Source organism: Dicentrarchus labrax, unplaced genomic scaffold (genome assembly GCF_905237075.1).
Source record: "Dicentrarchus labrax unplaced genomic scaffold, dlabrax2021, whole genome shotgun sequence".
NCBI classification, from domain to species: domain Eukaryota; kingdom Metazoa; phylum Chordata; class Actinopteri; family Moronidae; genus Dicentrarchus; species Dicentrarchus labrax.
Window position 1 is genome coordinate 12,201,702 of NW_026136719.1, and position 24,068 is coordinate 12,225,769.

A 24,068-nucleotide genomic window follows, 5' to 3' on the forward strand; every position below is an offset into this window, starting at 1 on the left:
TGGAGCACGCATGGCTCAGAAGTCTCACCTTTTTTGAATATGTAAACAGGAAATAAAAAATAAAAAAAATACAAAGAATAAATATACAAAGAGTTCAGGGACTGCAGTAATGGCTACTTCTGTGTATCAAGGCTAAATGACCGTAAGGGACAAGTAGGGAACATTTCATATATCCAATAATACACATATCTCACAGGTACAATCACAGGCACAGCTGGCCACTGATAAGTGCACACACCTCGGCTGCTATTTTTCAGGCTTCAGCTGTTAATTTGACAGAACAACCTGCAGAACATTGTGGAACATTTTGGCTCCTTGGCAGATTACAATCTGTTGGTTTGCACACGTATGTACTTAATGATATTCTCAAAAAATTGGTCATTAAGTGATATTGTGACATAAAGCCATTTTGAAGAAGTTGCATGAACTAAACAGACCCTGGTAGTCTTTTTCTGTTTCATCAGTTTAGTTAGCATTTCAGTTTAGTGCAAAATGAATGGTTTAAAACCTGTTAGCTGCACATGAAGGCTGTGCTTCTCCTTACTTCCAACCGGATTAAAGTGGTTTGGGCAGACCATACCATCCTTGGAACCCTGCAATCTTGCTAGTATTGCTAAAAATGTCCTAAAGTTGGCAGAGAGAAGTTGCCATTCAGTTTACATGTACACTGTGTCCTACCTGAAGGCTGTACAGGATTCAATCTTGTGAGTTGGTATTTTTCAAGAACGTAAGAATCCCCATCAGAAAGATGGTAATGTGATGCACTTACTGCAGGAGGTTAGAGAATAATGTCTCTTGTTCAATGTAGCTCATACAGTACTGTAGGAAGCAGCCTTTTCCTTTGTAACCCATATTCACAAATTGGATACCATGGATTCAGGCTACTTTAGATTCTTACAACTAGTCTACCCTTTATGGTCCAGTGTTAGATTTAGTAGGGTAGGGTACAGTGGGTCTAAAGGTGGGCATATGCCTTGTAAATTGGACTTATTCGGGTGAAAGCATTGCTCAGCCTCAAGGGGGAGGCTGAGCAATGCTCAGTTGACTTAAACGCGTCACTTTTACTGCAACAGCTTCATCAATTCACTGAGCTCTTTTGAAGCAGAGCAGCCGTTCTAGAATGAACAAAGAACTTTTGACTCGATGGAGAAACAAAGACAGAAGTCAACAGATAGAGACATACAGGCAGACAGAAAGTGCCTGCATTGTGTAAGAATGGCCGTGTAGCTGTCTAAAAAACTGTCATTTGCTTTTTTATGACAATGAAACATAAGGTTTTGTTTCTATCAATTGTTTTCTCAAAACTTGTCTCTGCATAGTATGAAATATTAAGTGCAAGTAGTAAAGAAGGATGCTTACGAAAACATACATACATCTTTTAGAAGGTCAAACTGTTTAGACGACACCTAGAGAGTTTATACAAAAAGATAATGTTCTGTCAAGAGGAGTGAGAAAAAACTACTGTCTGCAAAGAAAATGAAGGTCAGAAAAGTGCACAACAGAGTGACCAGTAGAAACCCATCTGATCTCGAGGAAAAGTGCTGCTCTGCTACAACTTTCTTCTCCTTTTGTACATGGCTCCTTCGGGAGAACTCCCTGGCTAACAGTATTCTGAGGCCAGAAGCACAGACAGACCCCCAGTGAGCTGGTCCAACATTTGAGAGATGAAAGGTGCACTTATGGAATAGATGAAGGGTAAAAGAGAAAAATAAAAAAGAAAGAAAAATATGTAAGTTTGGATAGTTAAAAGTAAGTAAACAGCTCTAAAAACAGATTAAATGTTCGTTCAGTATTGCAACCTGTTTCATCAGAAGAAAAAAAACGGACATTTCTATCACCTCTGTCTCATTTTTAGCATCTTAGAACAGAAGTGATTTCAACTGCTCAGTAATGGCAGAGAATTGTTTTGCTAATGCTTTCACTGTGTTCTCTGGATGACCTGCAGCATTCTGCCTTCTCGTCGCTACACTCCAAATTAATAAAATCTGCTTATTACAATTCTGCTACAAGTCCGGCTGAATTCCTTGAAGCCATTAGCAGTTGTTGAGAATGGTTTGGGCTGGCCTCAACATCGACTGTAATGACAAGGACAGGGTGCCAGGGAGAATCAATGCTTCTCTGTGGCTCAAGAATGAAACTGTAACAGCAAGACTACCCCATTGAGTGCTAGACCGCTGTCTTTTTCAACCACTTAATTGATCAAGGTTTTATTTATCTTGTCAAAAGACTTTAACCTAATTTGTTTTCCATTCGCTCGCAAAGCACCTTCATTGAATAACCATATTAACAATTCACAATCTTATTTTTTTTTTCTCCCCCTTTACCGAGCACACTTTAGATATTGTCTCTGATTTTCATGTAGCAGAGGCACTTTTAAACTTGTGTAATTAATTATCATATCTAATATAATCTTTATGTGAATCGGCACACACATACACACCGTAGGCTTTTCATTAGAGAATATTCTCTTAGTATTTTTTTTAATACAGCAGAGGGAGTGGAGAGGTGGAGAGCTGAGATGAATTCCTCTCCCTTTGTTCTTTCTGAACAAAGCAGAGGTGCATCGTGCATATCCTCTTTACTCTGCAACCATGCAAAGATGTCCTTGTAATTGGGTGATATTTTTTACTGCAATACCCGTTGCATGCATTTCCATTACATTTCTGTCATAAAATACCCTCCTCACTGTCGTCAACTTAAATGGAATGTCAATACTTAGTGTGTGGAATGGGGAGCGTGGAAATGGGCTTAACACTGGGACCCATAAACATAAAGTTTAATGCCGCCACCAAAGGAAGGGCCAATCATAGCATAGCTTTGCAAATCAAAGAATAATAATCACAGATTTTCTCGCCCAGCCATCTCAACAGCTTAATATAAATAAGTTAGTAGCATCCTCTTGTGCGCTCCTATTTTCTAATCATCACCAATTTCCATTCCTCCATTCCATTCTCCTTTCCATTGCGTACTTTCCCTTTCATTGCATTCAAACTGCACAATTCGTCACCCCCACCCCTGTTGTACATTCCTTTCATAAAAAAAAATTAAAAAGTTCAGTGATTGAGTCAAGGCAAAAAAAAAAAACAGGCCAGATGTAAAGAAAAGCAAAGAAAACAGCAAAATCGAATTATTTGTATGAAGTAGGGATTGGATTGTGGAATAGGAGACAACGCTGCTCAGCTGATCTCCGTCTGATGTCCAGAGGGAGATTTCCCACACAGGACCACTTTATGGGCTCATTTGCATTACCACAGCTCCGACTGTAATTCAGCAGGCTGCTACTTTAAGAAGGAGAAAGCTGTGCCAGCTCAGGGCGATTATGGCCATAATATATTAACCCATACTGGGCAATTTCCAGAGACAAGTCAGATGATGCTCTGATTGATTTTATTATGCTGTAAGTGTTAACTATTAACACCTCTATAAGTGGAATATGGTCATTGTTGTATATCATCTGTTCAGGCAACTGTTTTCTCTCCGTTTGCTAGTTTTATAATTGCCAACCTCACATCCATTAAATGACAAAAGTTTTTATAATTAAAATTGTGTGCAAATATATTGATCTGATTAGATAATAAACGAATGGCTAAGTAAATAAATGATGATTGAAGAGCTACCTAAATGAGTCATCCACACAACATGTAAAGCATTGTTTTTCCCTCTTGAGTGTAGTCACAAGATAAACATCATGTTCTTTTCTTAGCAGTACACACACACACAACACTTGTTGAGAAACGAATGTTGTCTTGTGATGTCAAGGAAGAGTGCATACAGTGGTATCTCTAAGGTAATTAAACAGAACTAAAGGTCTGCTGTGACTGGGAAGGCTTGGCAGGGCAAGACTAATGGGAAAGCTGATTAAAGTGTGTTTCATCCCCCTAATGAAACTCATCTTGTCAGCCCACAGCTTACAGACAAGTTCAACATCGTAGCTTTACATGTCCAGGGAGACCTACAGCGATTTGTTGTTATTCTTACCTTTACATTTTCTTTACTGTTACTAAAGTGCGCGACACTTTGTTTGTGATAAAGATGAACATTTTACCTGAAAAGAAATTGTAGTAATGTTCGATCCATGAGTATATTTTACATTTAATTTAATTTAGTACATGCTTTTGTCTAAAGCAACTTACAGTAAGTGCAGTTAACCTCCAAAGGAGTGCATCCCACACTGTCCAGTGCTACATTACAAATGCTCAGAGTTTCTAGAAGTACTCATCTGTGTAAAACACTTTCTAGACACAGAGGTAGTAGAACTAGACGTTATTTGGCAAACACACCCAGGACTCTAATTTCATGGTGGCACATGGCTGAGCTTTGTGCTGACAAAGCCACATGGTTGCTGAGTTTTTTCCTACTCATGCCCATTTGGCATTTTGGTGACTCACTATGAACTTGACTGTATTCAATTTCAAAGGTAGGCACAGCACGTAGGATGGATGCTCAGTGGTTAGAGTTGTCATTTCACAGCAAAGGGGTTCTGGGTAGGAATCCATGTGCATTTCATGTGCTCTTCATGTGCTCCACTTTCCTACCACAGTTGAACAACTTAGGTAAACTGCTAACTCTAAATTGCCCATAGACATTACAGATATGTGACCTGCTCCATCATTTTGAGTCACTTTGACCCAGAAACACATTTTGAGTTTTCTTCATGGCTGTAAAGAGTAAAGTCTCAGCTTTATGGCGATACCAAAATTATTTTTCTACTCCAAAAATTGTATGAGACACGCTCTTCCAAAGGTCAACTGTCACCAAACCTTGTTTTTGAGAAAAAGCGCTCTAAAGATAGCAATCAACATTCCGCCATGTTCCAAATGAATTGAAAGACATTTTTAGACAGTTTATATTCAAATAAATTAACTTTACTGCTTTACTGCTTTACATCATTATAATCAGAGACATTGTATGCTACCATCGGGTCAGCCACGAGTGGAATATCTTCCTCCTGGCCTCCATCACACTCACTTTCTTCGCCATCACGATCGGAGCCGGCCGGTGTCGGTAGCGCGAAATACCGGAGGTCGAGCCGCCGCTGTCACTCTCACTCTCAGCTGCCGGTGCTGTGAATAGTCCGTAATAAGGTCGATCCAGTTGTCGTAGCATGTCTTACAGGAATTGAATTTAAAAGTCGAGCAATTTCGTCGTCGCGAAAATTTATTTTGTCTAGGCTGTCAATCTGTCAATCTGTCTCCGTGTCCGTGTCTATCTAAACTGACAGTTGACAGATGACGTAGATGACACAAATGCGCTAGCCGGTGTTTTGAACTCTGACACCTGTTTCATTTTATTTATGCTAGCTATATTTATCCTTTGTATTTTACATTAATTTTGACATGGTATGAAAGCTGAGACTTTATTTAATTAGAAACATGTAAAAACTGAAAATAGCCCAAGATTGTATTTTCTTGTAAAAACGTGTTTCTACACAAACGGGCCGCTGCGACATCCGACTCATTTTGATGGAACGCGTCACATATAGCCTTCCCAGTATGTACCCTGCCACTTGCCCAGTCCATGCTGAAACACTAACACTGCACAGGTAAAGCAGGTATAAAAATGTAGGTGTGTAGGTTTTCTGGTGCTCAGTGAATCACACCAATACTTACTGTAGAACACATCTTATCCAAAAACATGGAGTTTCTTGTTTGTATGTATTGTATGTATAAATTTGTTTGTGTTATGAATGATTGTCATCCAGCAAGGATGTGATGTGTGAATGAGAACTGTGAAAGTGTCAGCATCCTCTGAAGATGTCAGGATATGGCGGTTGGATGTACTTTCTTGTTGTCAAACTATCCCTGCTGTCCATCACCAGTCTTGAGGGGCTATTTTTCTCATTACTCAACCTGTTCTTGAACTGAACAATGGTTTCTCTGGGACATGAAAAACACAGAACGTGTTATTGTATGTCCTCCAACGCAAATATAGGTTGCCATATATTCACGTTATGGTGCTGCATCTCCCACACAAGGAGTTCAGTTTCTTTTTGGGAGGGCTTTTTTTTGTCCAGACTGTTGTGATGTAACTGGTCATGACGGATGCCAGTCCCACCCACACCAACTGAAAATGTATTCCTCAACCCTTGTTACAATGCAGCATAGTTGCGCAACATGCCTCAAGCCACAAAATTACCAAAAGTCAGTGGTCACAGGCTGTTGAGACTGCATCATAATGCGTTGCTGGTTTAATTTCAGTCTCATTTCAGTCTCCATTTGAAAAGCAACTGTCCTCTCAACAGCACTGTACATTTCTGGAGTATACTTTCATTGTGGGACTCTCCATCAGTCATGCCACCCTCAGTCTTTTCAGCCTCTCTTTTTGCTGCAACATTTCAATCCAAAATGTACTTTTACCATTTCAAATGGAAAGAGCATCAAAACCCCACGTCACTGCCAGCACTCAATCAATCTCAATAACCTGTTTTATTCATGCACCTTATTTTTTTTGTCAGCGTTGACAGTATCACACACTGCAACCAAGGATTTACCACGATCACTCTGACATTGCAGAGTGAAAAATGATCAATTATAATGTTGCCAAGTCTCACTTCCCCTCTCTCTGTCACTTATCACACTGCTGATGAATGGCTAGGTACTAATAAATAATCTCACATTCCGGGCAGTTTATGGAGAAGGACTGCCATTAATTAGAGTGACAGACAAGTGGAATATATTAAGAAGATGCATAATAAGATAAAGGTTTTGAGTATTGTTCTACCCTTATTTCACCTATTTCTCTCATCTTTCTCCAATAATTGGAGGAATGTGTTAGGGAAACTGCTGTGGGAAAAGTTTCTTGTTAAAATATTTAGCACCTTTTGGACTAGAATGTTGATTTCAACATTTACATGTAACACCAGCAATAATTTGACACAACTTACTAAGAACAGCAACTTGAATAGAACATAAGGCCTGAAAATACATTCACAACTGTTGTTATGGCGTTAGTGTCCTATTATATCTTCAATATACTAAAGTGTTGATGTTGTTAATGTGAATGTTAAATTATGCTGCATAAAATCACTGGTGGGCTGTTTGGGCCTCCAACCTAATCAGAAATCTGATTGCTATTCTATCTTTTTTAACAAAAGAGCATGGTACAGTAATATATGGCATTTTCATGCTTGACACTGTACAACTAACCACTGTAGCCTATAAATAATGCATTATTGGCTGTTGCACTGGCCAGAAAATAGTATGAAGTCATGTAGACCAGCTACTTAAAAATGCCCCTTCACTTGCGTGCCAATGCTCCCGGTTTGGAGAGTATGGCAATGCCCCACCTACAGGACCTAGATGGACATTCTCTCCCACCCACTGTTCGCTCCATCACACACACAACAGTTGATTCTTCATGGCAGAGCCAGAATTGCTCACTGACCTCCTCTGCTCAGTGATCTCGGTAAGTAAATTAATATTCAGGTAACTATTTGGTATCACTATAATGTTAAGCGGAATGGTCCATACTTATATGGAAGATATAACATCTTTGCTTTACACCATTAGCTTGTGTTCGATTTGCATAAGTAGGCCAAAGTGTTACCCTTTATAACTATCACTTCATATTGAGTACAGATGTTAGTTTTAGCCAATGTTAGCTTAACTTTAGCTAAAAGCTAACTCTACCCACTAGCTCACTGCTAGCTAACAGATACAGTACTGCTGACAGACCACAACATTACTGCTGCATTTACATAAAGTTATAAAGGTGCCTTATCTCAGCAATGTGAGGTCAGGTTAAATATTATGAAGCTAATATTGCTTTGTGTTTCTAGGTTTACCAATACATTGATGAGTAATGTTTTCTGTCCAATGACTGCAACATCACAAATGACCCAAGGGAGGATGCAACCACTGGGAAATGCCTGTGGGGGACCACCACGGACAATATTTTGGAATTTTCTGGTATGTAGATTTCATTTATATAGTTTAATTAGATTTTTTTTTTTACAACAATTTAGGGAAGGTGATAGCATGTTTGGAACAGAAGCACCATACTGAGTAACCAGAAAAACTAAAATCTGTCTAATGTAATAATAAAGCCTAATAATAAAAAATAAATCCAATGTGTGTAAAACTTCAAATATTCTATATTTATTATATGACTGTATTAGGGAGGAGTTGTTTTACCTGTACAGTATGTTTTGAGGCTGTGATGATATTATATTATGAATACAGTTGATTTATCATACACTCACTTTTGTGTTATATATAGTTGATAGATGATATTTTCACTGTATGGGGTAAACACTGGCTGTAGTTTCAAAGTAACAACTACATATTTAAGTACTGTGTTGCTAATTAAATAAAAATTTTCATTTGTTCTTTTTACAGTGTACACTACAAGTAAACTGGCTTGTGGGCTGAAGTCAGGAAGGATGTAATGGTAATGCAGAAAAACTTCCTCGCTGACTAAGATAAATATTATTCAGTCGCTGAGGTACTGTTTTGTTTCTGTTTGATTGACATTTTTTATTGTGTCTGTGGTCCATTTTTAAGCTGATTTTACAATTTTGTATGTACTGCAATTTTCTATGTGATGCCTTTCCACCAAGAAGAAGTAACTGTAGCTTATTGTTTTGATTTTCCCATTAGAACTGTACAGTAAATAAATTATACTTACATTTTAAGGGTAACATGATTTTTGTATTTTTTCCCTTTTCAATGTGTTACCTTGGGTAACAAGAAATTAATTAAGAGGTACCTGAAAATCAATCCCTCTTAAAGACATGCTTTGTTGGTGACATTTTGACCTCTCGTTTGCTGATGACATTGTTCAAGATGGAAAATTTTGCCTCATTATTTGTTTTATTTTCTTTTTTCGGTCAAAAGATGATACTGTTGAATCTGTTGCTTTTGTACAGTATGCTACCATCCACTCAACCTGTATATGGTCCATTACACTCTATACTAAGTAACTGCTTGTAGCTGCGCCTGTATGTAGATACAAAAAAAAAATGTTAACTTCATATTCAAAATGTGTGTGTGTGCTGTGGTGGGGCTGGTATCTGTTTATTTGTTTATGTTTGTGTGAAAACAATTTCATGCCTGTGACAGCAGACAGTATGACAGGCTGACTGGCATGTTGCCATTCAACATAGTTAATCCCAACACAGCATCAATAAAACATCTCCACCTGTGTTGCATAGCTAAATAAAGCTGCAAGCAGTTAATACATTGGTAGCCAAGCTGTAAACAGATAAATAACTGAGAATAATAAGAGTTGACTATTTTTAGGAGACAGAAAACTGTCTTAAGTAAGCAAGTTTGTCGAACAATATGGCCTGTGCTGATAAGAAGCACAAGTTGGATGCTATATAGCGCTGCTGCCCAGATAACCCATTCCCTCCTTTCTCTCTGCTTCTGCTCTGTGTTGTTGTTGGTCATCTGGAAGTCAGTTAAAGACAGTGATTTATGCCTGGGGCTTCATGCAGCATAGCCTCATTACACACAGCCATTTTGAGAATCAGCAGATAATTACAGTATACATCATAGACCTCATGGGGCCCAGCAGATTCAGTCTATTCCACTGGCCTGTCATTTAGGCCATAGGGCTTCAGGAGTGAAAAACTTGGATGCTAACCTCATTTGGAATATAATTTGCTTTTCATTTTACAGGGAATACTTGTTGGAAATTCATTGTGGAATGTTGAATTGGCATTTTTTTAATTGATCTACTGTGAATAATCATTGTAGTTAATGTTTATTAACTAATGGCCTATCTTTATTGAGTACAGACAGTACAGAGTCAAGCTCATTTGATAACAGTAAACATAGGTGTGATAAAAGTTTATTTTTTTGTTTTTTTTTATTTTTATTGCATTGTAATTAAGTACTTTACATCAATATTGTGTTTACTTTTCTTTGCACCAGATAATATTTTAGTTTGTTCTATACAGATGACAAAGAAATCAAATCTAAATAAGTAATTCTAACAGACTTTTTTTCAATCTTCCATGAAGGGAACATTAACTCGAGCCCGAACTGAACTGAACCCTGAATATCTGGACCTCCGTCCGCGAGCCGAGCTGAACCCTGAATATTGGACCCCTTGCACCCCTTTAGTGAGTACTGATGGTCCCATTCCTCACTAAATGATCACCATAGATTCACTTAACACAAGTCATAATTTTAAATAAACTCTAATTATGTTCTACAGCAGTTTTACTTCAGCATCCCACGCTATGGCATGTTAAGCTCAGTTATCATTTGTTAGATTCAGTATCATTTTCTCATCCATGACTCCATCCGTGCTTAGGCATGCTTCTATGTGGGACACTGTACTGAAACAGACTCTGCTTTCTATATATTTCCTCCTTCTTCCCTATACAATGTTTAAGTATATTTTGCCTCTTAGTTACTGTGACATGTTGTACTTACGACATCATTAAATTCAGGGCCTAATGCGATGCTAATATCCATGCCATTTTTACTTGAGTAATAAGTATTTGTCTCATTACCTCCATGCTTAGAAAACACAGTGCTTGATAGTCATCTGGGGGTTGGATGAGGTTTGCTTGTGTAGCTGTGAATCTTAATGATGTCAGTTTTTCTTACTCCCTCTTATCAACTACATTATGTCAACATAGGGAGGGTTTCTTGTAAACTAGGAGTCTCACCATATTCTTCCTCCATTGTAAACTGCAATGCCAAGTTTATTTATTTTCGCCCTTTCATGATGCAGGCATAATTTTCTGTCTGTAGATTCCTTACTCATCATTGTGTATTATGCACAGTGGTGGTTGGAGAGTCTTCTGTAGAGACTGCTCTATCTATCTATCTATCTATCTATCTATCTATCTATCTATCTATCTATCTATCTATCTGGAACTGTGAGCTGTCTTTGTCTGAGTTGAAGGTCTTTGCTCAGGCATTAGTAAATCCTTATAGAGTTATTGATTGGAATAAGCTGTTGTCACTAGAGCCTCTCTATGTCGGCCGTGTGCGTCATCTCATTGTATATTGCATATTCTTTTTTATATCATTGTTGCCCTTATAGTATTAAGTTTGAACTATAGTTGAGTGCCTGTAGTATGCATAACCAATAAGCAGACATATGCTGAACCACTCTTAATTCTAGCCTTGAAATGTAAAACATGCATACAACGTATGAATATATATATATATAAATCATTGTGTCCTATATTTTGAAGGTATTGATATATTTGTGTTTTGTATAGATTCTAAAGGACAGTTCTCCAGGCCAGTTTTATAACACTTTGTTTTACAAATCATTGTTGTGTAGTTACATTCTAATTAGTGTTTCTCTCAGTTTTCGCCTTCATTAAAGATTTATCACCAGTTGTGCACCCTTGGGTCCCCACCATCAGCAAATAGGGAAAACTAACAAGACAGTGGTATAGACACAATGTCCCACCTGCCTGGCTGAGATCAAATCCTCAGGCACTGTGTTATGCACTGATTTTACTGCACTGGCTATAGTAAGCACAACAGATGAAATGACTGTTAAACTATAGAAAACCTTTCCTGAGCTTCACACATTCAATTCAATTCAATTCAATTCAATTCAATTTTATTTGTATAGCGCCAATTCATAACAGAAGTTATCTCAGGACACTTTTCAAATAGAGTAGGTCTAGACAGAACTCTTTAAAACAAACACATGAATCCTTAGATCATTGTTAACGTAATCAAGATCATGTTGGCATACATTTTTGCATCATTATTGTGTGGACAGTTAATGAGAATTGAGAGAAAGACTCCAATGTGGATAAATTATGGGAGAATAATGCTGTTAGAAACTTATTTCGGTGGACACACTGGTTGAGCAGTTTTCTTCGAAATGAATGGACTGCCATGTTTGAATACTTCATTCCTTGTTTAATACATCCATGTCTCTGAGCACAAGATGCCTTTTGACCTCTGCCTGCCATATTCTCCCGCCCCTCCCAACAATCACACATACTCTCCCCAGGCCCTGTTTAACTATGTTAAGCTTACAACCCAGAGTGAGAGCAAGCACTGCACAATCAAACCATAATGTTCCACTGCCAGCCCGATCAACACTAAAGTGTTGAGAAACTGATGTCCTAAGACTCTTTTTTTCCCTTCTCTTCTCTCTCTTTCTTTCTCTCCGCAGTCTTACATAATAAATCAGAATGCTTATTAAAGAACTACAGATGCAGTAGCTTAACATGTAAATATCTCAGATGGTATCCCTTAGATCTCCTTTAATGTCCACAAAGCTGCTTGTAGACATTGTTCCTGAATTTGTACGATTTCATCAAATGGAAACCCCACTGGTCATTTAAATAAACAGGAAAATAACCCTTTGTTTAAAGTTTAATTAACGATTCTTACAAGTACCAGTCCAATGGTAACACAGGACCTTGTCAGTTTGTCTAATACGTCATTACGAATTCTCTTACTAGATCAGAATGCTCCATTCAGGTACCATTAACAATTGTTACTTTTGTCTTTGCTGTGAGACATCTTTCTTTTATCAACCTGAGACATATTCCCCAAACAAATAAATGGTTGAGGGACCTGTAATATGTTATATGGGAACGTCTATGTTTCGTTACTCCCTAAAGCTCACAAAGTCAATATTTGGACTTTAGCCTGATTTAATGAACAGAATTTTTCAGAGATCTCTCTGGCTTCGTTAAAGCACTGTGATGTTTGCTTATTGGGCCACACTGGACTAAAGAGGCTCAAAGATAAACACAGGCATGTGCGCACACACCTATACACACACACACACACACACACACACAAACCTGTACCTGTTCACACACCATCACCACAGAGGAGGCCCCTTTCTTCTAGCCCAAGAGGGAATGATGACTCTCATTATCGCATCAAAGCAAGATGGCCACAGTGCCCCTACTCAGCAGTCCTATTAAGTTACCAGACAGCTTTATTGTATTGGTGTTCAATAATTTCCTTTCCTCTGTCATTCTGAGTGCATCAGGGAGTTGTTGTATGGTGAGGAAGGGTTTGGGGGAGCGGCAAAATCTAACGTGAAAAGGCACAGCTGGCTGAAGTTATTCCCTCCCATCGTTGGTGAAACTTTGGGCCGAGTGTTGAGCAGTCCTTGGCCTTCCCTTCATTAATCGTTTAATCCTGTGCAAAAATCGTGTGGCTAGGAATGGATGCTTGGGTTTATCATGTAAACTAGTCACAACACACAACAAATTGCATTCTCCAGAGTAATTGTTTTGCGTCAGGATAAATACATTAAGAAACTGGAAAAGTCACATCATAGACTGCATATGTCTCATTGATTTATTGGGAGTTTTTCACTCTGTAGTCCCCAGACTCACAGGGATCAATATATATACTACCATGTACATCTATTACCAGTGTCTGGAACACTGAAGTTACCAAATGTATTAAATATTGGCGTGGAGGGAATCCAAAACAATCAAAGCAGTATGCCCACAAGGATATTCTGTCACTAAAATTAACTGTGATACATCAGGTCCCTTTTTTATTCACAATATCAAATAAGATTACATTACAATGCAGGAATATATCTATTCCACTTAGTATAATTCCTTAAAGATTTACTTTGTTACTCTTTAACAGATAAAACGGTGTATGTGGTTCCACTTGTTTTATTATTAATTAATTATTGACTATTTTATCTATATAACCCAATATAACTAATTTGCCTCAGGGGACTTTGTCACCCTTTATCCTTGAAACCTCAACCTCAGTGACTTCCAGTATAGATATAATGTTGCAGTTTTGTGAGCTGCTACCATACCAAGGTGACATTAGGTATGTTGTCAGAAACAATCCTTGTAGGTGTCAGTGTGGAGGCTTAATATGAGCCCATGATGAATACAGTTGCATGGTTTAAACATAGGGTAAATGCTTTACTTTCTAGAATGTACTTATTGACCAAGCTGGAAAATCCCATTAGCAAACGCTGCAGACACTTGCAGCTATTAATGTTGACAGTGTTTGGACATTTGAAAGAGACTGTGATTGAGTGCTAAATCATATTTGGGTATGAGCTGGGATGGGAGATGAGACTTTAGGGGGTTTAGAAATACAATAGCCGGTAATACTACCACATTGGGCTTCCCAAAGATACAATTTGTAAACTACACAGCAGTGAATGAGTTATAACTTCGCAAATGGAATTGTTTTCTAGATTCACTTTTCAGATTTTGAAAGTTAATTACTTTTTTGCAGATAAAGAACTGTAGTAATGTTTCCGTATTGGCCCATTGTGGACATCACCATTAAAGGTAAAAGAGTAAAATATGATACCTCAGACACCAGTATGGTGGTGTCAACAAGAACGCCTTATGCACTGTGAAACTGTTTTCTGATGTTTAACATAATTAAAGGTCATTGTTTCAAATGGGAAAAGGGCAAATTTGCTACATCTAATTTTGGCACCAAGTGTATGATGCATCTTGCAACTGATTGGCCCTTGGGGAGCCTGTATTAGTCATACAGTTTGGTTTGACATGTTTTCTTGCTATTGCTGCTTTTTAATATAGTTTGTCTGTTGGGTTTTGGATATTAGTATTTCACAAACATAAGTAGTTACAGCATTTTGTTATACCTTTTTTTTTAGAGAATATAGTCAGATTTTAGATTTTTCAGTTGTTACTATTCAGCAAAATAATGAGCTAATATAAATCATTTTAAAGCTCTAAAATAAAATTACTGCAGAAGAAATGAAAGAAAACTGATCATCAATCTACTATGCATTACATTAACCCTTGTCTTGTGTTAGCTTTCTGTCACTATCTCTTATGTTAACGGGTCAGTTTTGACCCGTGTCTTAAATGGTCCACGAAATACCCTCAAAACAATAATTTATCATTCAATTTGTTTTTTACCTCTTGGTTACCTTGTTAGGCTTGCTTATTCATGAAAATATTACTTTTAACACTTTTGGTGTGGCCCCCTGGGCCTTTCTTTTGACAACATACCCCTCGTTTTCAATAAAAAAAAATGGTGAAATGAACCTCAAGAGAATTTTCTAAATAAATAATATGTTGGTATGTTTTGGGGGTATTACTACAGAGCCCCCCAAGGTGACATGAGAAAAAAAAAAAATAACGAGAAAAAAAAAAAAAAAAAACATTGCGAGATCTCGACTTTGTAACTCGAGATCTCAACTTTGTAACAGGAGAAAAAAAATTTAAAATTAAAAAAAAAAAAAAAAAAAGTATTGCGAGACCTTGGCTTTGTAAGTCGAGATCTCGAGTTCAAACTTTCATTGCGCCACGGGGTTTTGCTTCACCCTCTGACTCGCGCGTGCGTTAGACTCCTTGGTCCGTGTTTCAAGACGGGTCGGGTGGGTTGCCGACATCGCCGCAGACCCCTGACGCCTTTTACGTGAGCCGATCCCCGCCCTGGCGACGCGACGCGGTTGGAGCGCACTGAGGACAGTCCGCCCCGGTTGACAGTCGCACCGGGAGCGAGGGGCCCCGTCCCTCCCCGCAGGGAGAGAGGGCGCAGCGAGCACTTAGTCCACGGCCCCGGGAAGCGGCGAGGTCCGGGCGGGGGGCGCTGTAAAGCTCACAGCCGAAGCCGCGAGCCACCTTCGCCCCGAGCCTTTCCAAGCCGACCCAGAGCCGGTGTGACAGTTTAATTGATGGACGGCTTATATAGCGCCCCCCGTTCGGACCTCGACGCTAAGTGCTCGCTGCGTAAAAGGCGTCAGGGGTCTGAGGCGGGGTCAGCAACCCACCTGACCTGTCCTGAAACACGGACCAAGGAGTATACTTAATTTTTTTTTTTTCTCCTGTTACAAAGTTGCTAGTTACAAAGTTGAGATCTCGAGTTACAAAAGTCGAGATCTCGAGTTTCAAAGCCAAGATCTCGCAATGCTTTTTTTTTTTTTTTTATTTTAATTTTTTTTTTTTTCTCATCACTTTTTTTTTTTTCTCATGTCACCTCGGGGGCTCCGTATATTACAGACATCTCTAAAATATATATATTTTTTTATTATTAACTACAGTAACATCTATGGTGTTACGGGTCGATTTTGACCCATATATATTTACTTCAAGAAAAAGGCTTTTTTTTTCAAAAATAGAACTTGAAATGAAAAGCAGAACAAGTAATAATACAAATTGTAGATGTACAAACAAACAACAACCAATCAAGCAAATCAAACCAATAGAAATCAAGTTCTAGTTCCAGTCTTTGTGTTCAAGAACATGCAGTATGTGTGTGTCTGTAGATGCATGTATGGCAAAAAGTGACACTTTTAGTGTCTTCTTTGCAGATATCTTTTGGAGTAGAAGCACAATACGTTTGTCTTTCTGTCCTTATTGCTTGGGCAGAGCTGACACATCTTTCTCTTAGAATCAGGTTGCCTCCGTGGGGTTGTGGCCTTGGCTGTGCTAGTTGATGTTAAGGCAGGGTTGGTTGATGTTGAGGTTGAGGAGGATGCTGGCGCTGATGCTCTTCGTGTTGCTGATGGCGTGGACGGAGTGCTAGGTGAGCTCCACAGCTGTCTGACCAAGGCTGCAGTGGCTGGGTCTCGGGGGAACCTGTTCCCTTCGCTCAATGTGCACCTTGACAAGGGAACCTCCTAGCTCCTCAAGAAACATTCTCTGCTTGTTTTTTTTGGTTGAGTTCCACCTTTGGTGGATGTGGGTCCACAACACAAATGCATTGCATGCAGACACATTTAGAATGTTGTAAAACACAACCATTGGCCATCTCCTGGTCATTCGCTTGCAAGTGTAGGTGGCAGTCAGCTTGTCCAGGTTGTCCACTCCTCCTTTGTTTTTATTATAGTCCAGGATAATTATGGGCTTTTTGTCACTTCCTGCTGACACAGCTGCATCTTTGTGAAAAGTTGACATTAGAATCACACTAGGCAACTAGGAAACAACAGAGGTGGTGTCTGTAAAAGCAAATTTTGAAGAAAGTGGAGCACTGTTCTTCACCTGCACAATTTCAGTGGATAGCTCAGTTTTATTTTTTTTATTGTGCCCACCATGGTAAGTTTCCTCCTGAGTGAATTGTCACACGTGATATTGTGACCCCATCCAGTAGTCATATCAGGGACCACACGTTTTCCTTGATTTTTCTCTGGGATGCCACTCGCTGCTTTACCTGTGTAAATCTGGAGATTCCATGCATAGCTTGTTTTTGCATCACAGGCTGCCCAGATTTTTATGATGTATTTGCCTGGCTTACTAGGCATGTATTGCTGGAAGGGGGCATCTACTGTCACCTCTGGCCCTGGGTTGAACATCAGTGGAAGGAGCTGCACCCATCTCTCCCAGACATCCCTGATGGGAGCAAGCTTGTCAGATTTAGCTCTCCTATCTCTGTTGTCAAATCTGAGGACTCTTGATATCATTTGAAATGTCTGAAGTGACATTGGGGCTGTTGGTTTACAGTGTTTTTATAAGTGGGTCGAAACCGACCCCAACAACACAAAGGTTATAATTTTCACCAGAGCATTTTATAATTTAGTGAAATTGATTTTTTATTTTTTATTTAGTTTAAATAGAGGTTACTGACAAAGTCAAAAAGCCTTGAAGCAATAAACAACTTTAAGTGATTTTTGCATTTAAAAACCAAAACGGGTCGGTGGCGACCCTAACACAAGGTGCACTCCTGTCTTCTGCACAGTTTTCTTTTCTTATCTTTCTTATCTTTATTTATTTATATCTTGAAAGTACTTTTACTGATACTATACTGATTTTTGTGTGATTTGTATATTTGTATATTTTATGCACCAATGCATCAGGACACATGCCTCATAGGTGTAAAAACCTACTTGGCATTAAACATAATTCTGATTCAGATTCTGATTCTGAGTCTACTTTTGTATTTAGTATTATCTTTTAAAAAACATGTATTTCTTTTTTTCCCCACTGAGCCTTTACTCTGAATAGTACAACACAGTATGCAACAAGCTTTTGTTAACATTTTAAGTAACCTAACTCAAGTACAATAAATAGCCTTTCTAGACAACAGTAGCCTTTGTACAGAGATGCTATTTTCTGCAGCAAAGCTTTTTGTTCAGATTTTGGAAAGTGCTGCATGTTTTACAGACTCTGTTGACAGGAAAACTTTAAGGTGAGGTTCAACTGTGATCCTGAGAGAGGTGCAGTTGTCATTGTGAGCGTTTGCCTGAGACTATGTCTCAATCAGGTACGGCAGAGAAATGCTCCATGGACTGCAGAGTGGAAAAATGTGATAAAACCTGAGAGAAGAGGAAAGGCCCGGGGAGATATTACTTTATATGAAACCAGTTCTACTCTATTCTAAAATTCCAAACGATATTGTCTCTATACATTACTATGCTTTAGTCAGCCTTTCATGAGCAATGATTCTCTATTTATGATAAGAAACACTATACTAGTTTCATGTTATACAAAAACACAGCTAGCTAAAAATAATTGAAATCATGCCAATGACTTTGGAACTTTGCCTTGGGAAAGCATAATTTATTTACATTGAACAATTGCTAAATAATAAAAGCTATATCAAGAGAAAGTGGTACTTTTATTTGTCTTTTCCTTTTTTCCAGCAATGCAAATCACACACAAAAACCACACACACTTTGCTTTTTATTGCTTGTAATACTCCTCTTATCCTACTCCTTCATCATCTGTGTTGCCTCTTATATAACATGGATGATTCCAGTTGTCCAACAAACACAGAGGAATCAATAAAAACCAATGAGGTCAGGTTCATACACACTCTTGCTTGTGACAGATTTATCTATTGTTGTGGTTACACAGATGCACAGTATTTGATCCATTAATGCTTTCATTGTGCTGATGTCATCCTCTGCATGAGTTGAAAAAACATGTGACAAGTTTTAGTATACTACTGCTTTTACCACTAACTCTTGGTGCAAATTTCCTTTTTTGTGTTTGTGTGTAAGTCAAATTTCACTACGGACCAGTGAACAGAGGTGAGAAGAAATCAAAGCTTACCAGTCTAAGCATCACTAACATTCAAATGGTATATTTAAAAAAGATTGTACTTCAACTTCAACATTAAAGGCATTTATACATAATTATATCTTTTCCACACAAAGTGGAAACCTAGCTACCTGCCTAAAATCATAATGCAGTGGTGAAGTCAGGAGTAATGGCAACGACCTGGATTAAGCTGCAGTGGCTTTGTATGACACACTACTTACTCTTCTTACTGTTCGACTTTCTCTGAAGGTCAGTTTGGCCATTAGCTAGATCAGCCTAACACTGCGTGCCCCACCTCTCCACTCCAATTCTTCTCATCTCCCCTCTCCTCACTCCCCCCCTCCATGGTCAGAAGAGATGTGATGGGGCTAAATTTATCTTCACAGAAACCAAAAGCTAAAGATGTTAAAAGAGAACTCCTGCCAGCATGGTAACTGACTGCTGACCGTGATCAACTTCACCTTTGCGAGGCGTCTGTCAAAATAGCATGTGCCCATTTCTCTTCTACCCTTCTCTCCATCCTTCTTTCTTTTTTATCATCCTCCTCAACTCAATCCTCCCATCCCCTGTTTTATTAACAACGGAGCTGGTGGCTTGTGATAACTGGTCACTCCTCCAGGCGTTGAAAGGCAAGGACACTCTATTATCCTAGCTAGATGGATGGGTTGAAATATTGCCTGCAAGTGGTAGAGCCTGCCAAATCCTCCAGTCTTAAAACCCCTTTGTCTCTGACAAGGAGGAACATTAGTGAGAGGGCCAGGTTCCTGGATAGGGATACGCTTCTCTGAATACAACATGGAGAGAGTAAAGCGGACACAGGAATGCATATGCGTGGAAAGGAATCCAGAAATTGCATATCTTTGTTTGCTCTCTATGTAAGAAATATGTGAGAAACATCTAATGCTAATAGAAATGACTGTACTGTGTAACGCTCTCTTTCCTCCCTACTTTCACCATATGGGTCTGTGCATGTGTATGACAAAGAGAGAGAGAGAGAGAGAGAGAGAGAGAGAGAGAGAGTATTTTGTATACATTAAAATGATTAACATGGTGCAGGTAGACAGCCGGTCAGCCAGACAGCAGGGTCACATATTAATTAGCGTCCTAATTATCAGTGACCTTTACCTCACAACAGTTCCAGACTTGTTTTACCCTCTGTGTCTCTGCCAATTCATTTAGGAATAAGTAGCCTATTTGCAACTGGCAAGTGTCAGTAGTTCATGCATCTTAAAATAAGCTGTGAGAAACAGCTGTTGTGTTATACTATATCTGTATTAAAGCTTTGGCAGCATGGTTGTTAGTCTTTAGCGATAACATGAGATAACAAAAATGCTACCTTCTTTGCCTTATTATTCTAGTGCTCCCTTTAGGACGGTTAGTGAAGTTTTGAAAACACAGTGGTGAGACTTCTTTTCCCCAGATTTTGTTAAAATACGTCATCATGAACATAGAAGATGCAGAAGCAGGAACCAAACCATTACATTTTACTGAACAGCTTGTGCAGCATAAGCCATATACCTTGTAGTTGGCAATTCAACTGAATGCTAAACTTCTATATTTAATCCATTATTTCCTGTATTTACATCACCAACTCTTTCTTATTATTGAAAATGGGAAGTCATGCTCCTTGTCACCCGCTCTTCACAGCTCTTTGCCGGAAGGCACTCTTCATTTGCTCTGCTGCGTGCACTCTCGCTTTAGTGCAGACAACAATATGAGGATGAATTTTGTTTAGAAATCAAGTAATTTCCAAAAGGCAAAAAATCGTTTCATGTGGTGTTTGCGGTCAGTATCCCCAAATCTACCTTTGTGGGCTGTTGTTCTGGAAAGGCAGGGAGTAGGTCAGGAGGGATGGATGGCCAGACAAAGCATCTGGCTGTGATGTAGGGGTCAACTATAATGTTACTTTGAGTTGTTTTTTGAAATGGATATATTCCATATTCCTGTTTTTCACTACACCTTTGTATTGTACTATTAAAGCCAAGGTATTGAACGAAATTACACATTATTGTTCACATTACATTTATGAATGGAACAGCTTAAACATGCATATATCAGTCAGTGTAAGAACATGGTAACTTAAACTGTTATAAATATGATTGAGTTTCCAAGGAAACTGAAAAAGGATGTACAGTATTACTATTTTTCTGAAACTGATAACAGTATGCATAACAATGACTCTAAGAACAAACCATTTAAAGCAATTACATAGAAATATAATCCATTTATTGCAAAGAAACATGTCAAAGCAAACCCAATGAATGATTATAGATCCCTAACTAAAAAGAAGGCATTCAACTATGTCCAAAGGAGAGAATGGACTAAGCCACTAAAGACTCTTAGCTACACTTCTGTTACACGTTTTGTACATGAACAGTTATGCACAAGGGCAATATGTGCAATACATTTTTTTTTTAAATAGTTCTGGGGAAGGAAATTACAAATTTACTGAAATGAGACTATGCTGTTTGTGAATCAGCCTCCCATTTAAGTACAATATTCACATAAACTGTCCATCTGGCATCGCTCACAGAAATGTTGAGCTATGAAGTTTATCACTGCCTCAAGGACTTCTTTTTACACGGCATGCTCATTGTCCATGCTTTTTTAATTGAATTAAGGAGCACTCAGTGTGGCATCTCTGTTATTGTTATCTTGTAGGTGTACAGGGTTGTTAAAGAGGGAAGCATGTTAAGTCATTTGTTATTCCTGGCATTCTAATAAACATGTGTGCTTTGGGCAAAGCCTGTAGGTTGTCTGTGCAGTTCAGATTGATACCCCTGCCATATCTAGAGCCATATACCTCATTATCCTAAGAGGATGCTTAAGAGGAGATGAATCTGGGAGAGAGTATTGAAGACAAGGCATGAGAGAAGAAAACTGCTGCACATATTAATGTTTTTCCTTTTATAGGAAAGAGTCAGGAATGCATTTCAAATCATGTATGTGCACAGGAGCTCTGGTGTCAAAATGTCAAGGAATCGTTGACTGAAATATATTTTTAATTTATTTACTTTTGCCACTAGGAATATAGAATTGGGTGTATAAAACAATGTCCAAAAGGGAATAAAAACACATAGAACAAAGACATTTAACCTCATTGCCCCAATTATTCCCGACTGAGATCCATGCTTATTTTGCTAACCTTTTTTTTCCAGTACAAGCACTGGTTCTTGACACATATAACCCCATGGGTTTTCTGTCAGGGAAGGCTTGATTTTACTAATTGGTACCAAAGCTGTTAATTGGAGCTGTGGAAACAAGACATGGAGAATTGGAGGGTAATCTCTTGGGAAATATATGTGTTCAACCTCGTTTTCCACCTTTACTCATTGTTTTTTTCTTTTTCAAACTAACTGCAGAGATGACATTAGTGTGTTGTCACAACAAAATGCCCAGCAGAGAAATACAATATGAAAAACAAACATATTATAAACAGCACTGTGTGTATTTACGGTAATAAATAACTGTCTTAGTGGCATATTCTCATCATTGTGATCTCATGAAGGTGCATAGTGTAATAAAGCAATGTTTATTGCAATGCGTGCAGAAAATGTCTACGGAGTAAAGTTTTGGTAATGTTAGCTAATTGCAGAAGACTTGGTAAACAGTGAGCTCCTATCACTACCTTTAAGTTAAAAAAAATGTATTGTTCACACATGCTAGTGGCAAGGTATCAGCAGTAGTTTTATGCACATTACTGTCTTCTGGAAATGAACTAAATGCAATAGAAAATGGTGTGGATTGGTAATGCTGGGTTAATAGTTTAGATCACCGCATCTCCAGTTTAGAGTAATTAATAGCATTTCAATTTCATTAAAGATTCAGCTCTCTGATGCCGCCTGGCATCTACGGTTATTTTACTGCTGCGACACCCGTCACTGTGACGCGAGTGAGTATGTCTGTAAGTTGCTATTATTAACATTGCTGTAGTGTTTTCGAAATTGAACTTTCAAGAGAGCACTTAGCAATCAGTGTTTCCAGTATTATGGTGCCTCTTTCTTCAGATGTTTTGTTGAATTTGTTGAATTTCATTGAATGTCCCATGAGGTACAACAGAAGATTTTATTGTTTTTTGTTTTTTTTTAAAGGGATTGACAGATAGGTACGTTGGTCAATAGGTAGGTACATAGGTAGGTAGATAGACAGATAGATAAATAGATAGACACATAAGCACACAGATCTAACATGCTTAGAAAACAGAAAACACAATCTCTTCTAGTAAATGTTTTCTCCAACTGTGATCAGTTAATCTCTCCCAGCCACATTACTTCTTCTCAGGGGCCAAACAGTCATCCCCTCAAATGCTCAAATGATTTTCCATTGTCAGCCACATTAGCAGCTTTAAACTCCCTGTCACTCTGCAACAGCCACATGCTGTGCACCTTGGGAAATACTGTACGCACAATTTATCATGGGAAATCATCATCAAAAACAAACAGAGTAAGCATAAAAAGCATCAGCTATGAAATAACAGAATTCAAGGAACATCCTTTTCTCACTGCAACAGCAGTTCTTGTTATTCTTTGGTGTTTGAGTTGTTCACTCTAACCCAATATGCAGTGACACTGACAACCAAACATTTTTATTTATTTATTTTGTGATGTGAATTGGTTTAGAGAGACACACCTTGACTCAACTTGTAAATGTCACTGCTCAGTGAAAAACATGTATCTCCAAAATCTCAACATTTCAGGAACTGAGTAAAACAGACTTGGTTTTATCATGGTCACAATGTATATTCTGTTCCAGCGGATTTGAAAGCCCTTTATAAACCTATACTATAGTCAATGTAAAACAATCTATAATCTATAAATTAATATGAATATATGAGAATATTATTTTTTTCATGATATCTGACAGTGATTGAAACTGAACACAAAGCTGAATTGAATTGAAATAACTTTTCTGTGAACTCTGGGTTGAAGGCCATTTTATTTTGACAGTGCTAAGTCATTTTATCTTTATTAATGTCCATGTGACCAAATATCATCATTACAAATTTCCCAGTGACAAAATTCAGCTTTGTAGGCAACAGATGCTGCAGCAGCTTTTGAAGTGTTGCCCAGCACTGAGAACTCATGCAGTTCAAGTCTGGATACCAACAAAATGTCCTGATATGTATAACATACCCACATGAAGCTAGCTGTGCCGTCGACATGCTGGAAGTCGTCCA

The 24,068-nt window shown here is 38.4% G+C and overlaps 1 protein-coding gene across 5 annotated transcripts in view; it reads left to right on the plus strand.

The window, feature by feature from the left end:
• The window catches only part of LOC127352212 (protocadherin-9), a 191,425-nt gene that overhangs the window by 43,914 nt on the left and 123,443 nt on the right, over nt 1-24,068 (plus strand). For 3 of the 5 annotated variants that reach the window (XM_051380404.1, XM_051380407.1, XM_051380409.1), the window contains exon 3: nt 9,965-10,066. The exons of the other annotated variants lie outside the window; for them this stretch is intronic. In XM_051380404.1, the coding sequence (XP_051236364.1) occupies nt 9,965-10,066 (102 nt within the window). The remainder of the gene's footprint in view (nt 1-9,964; nt 10,067-24,068) is intronic. 5 annotated transcript variants of the gene reach the window in all.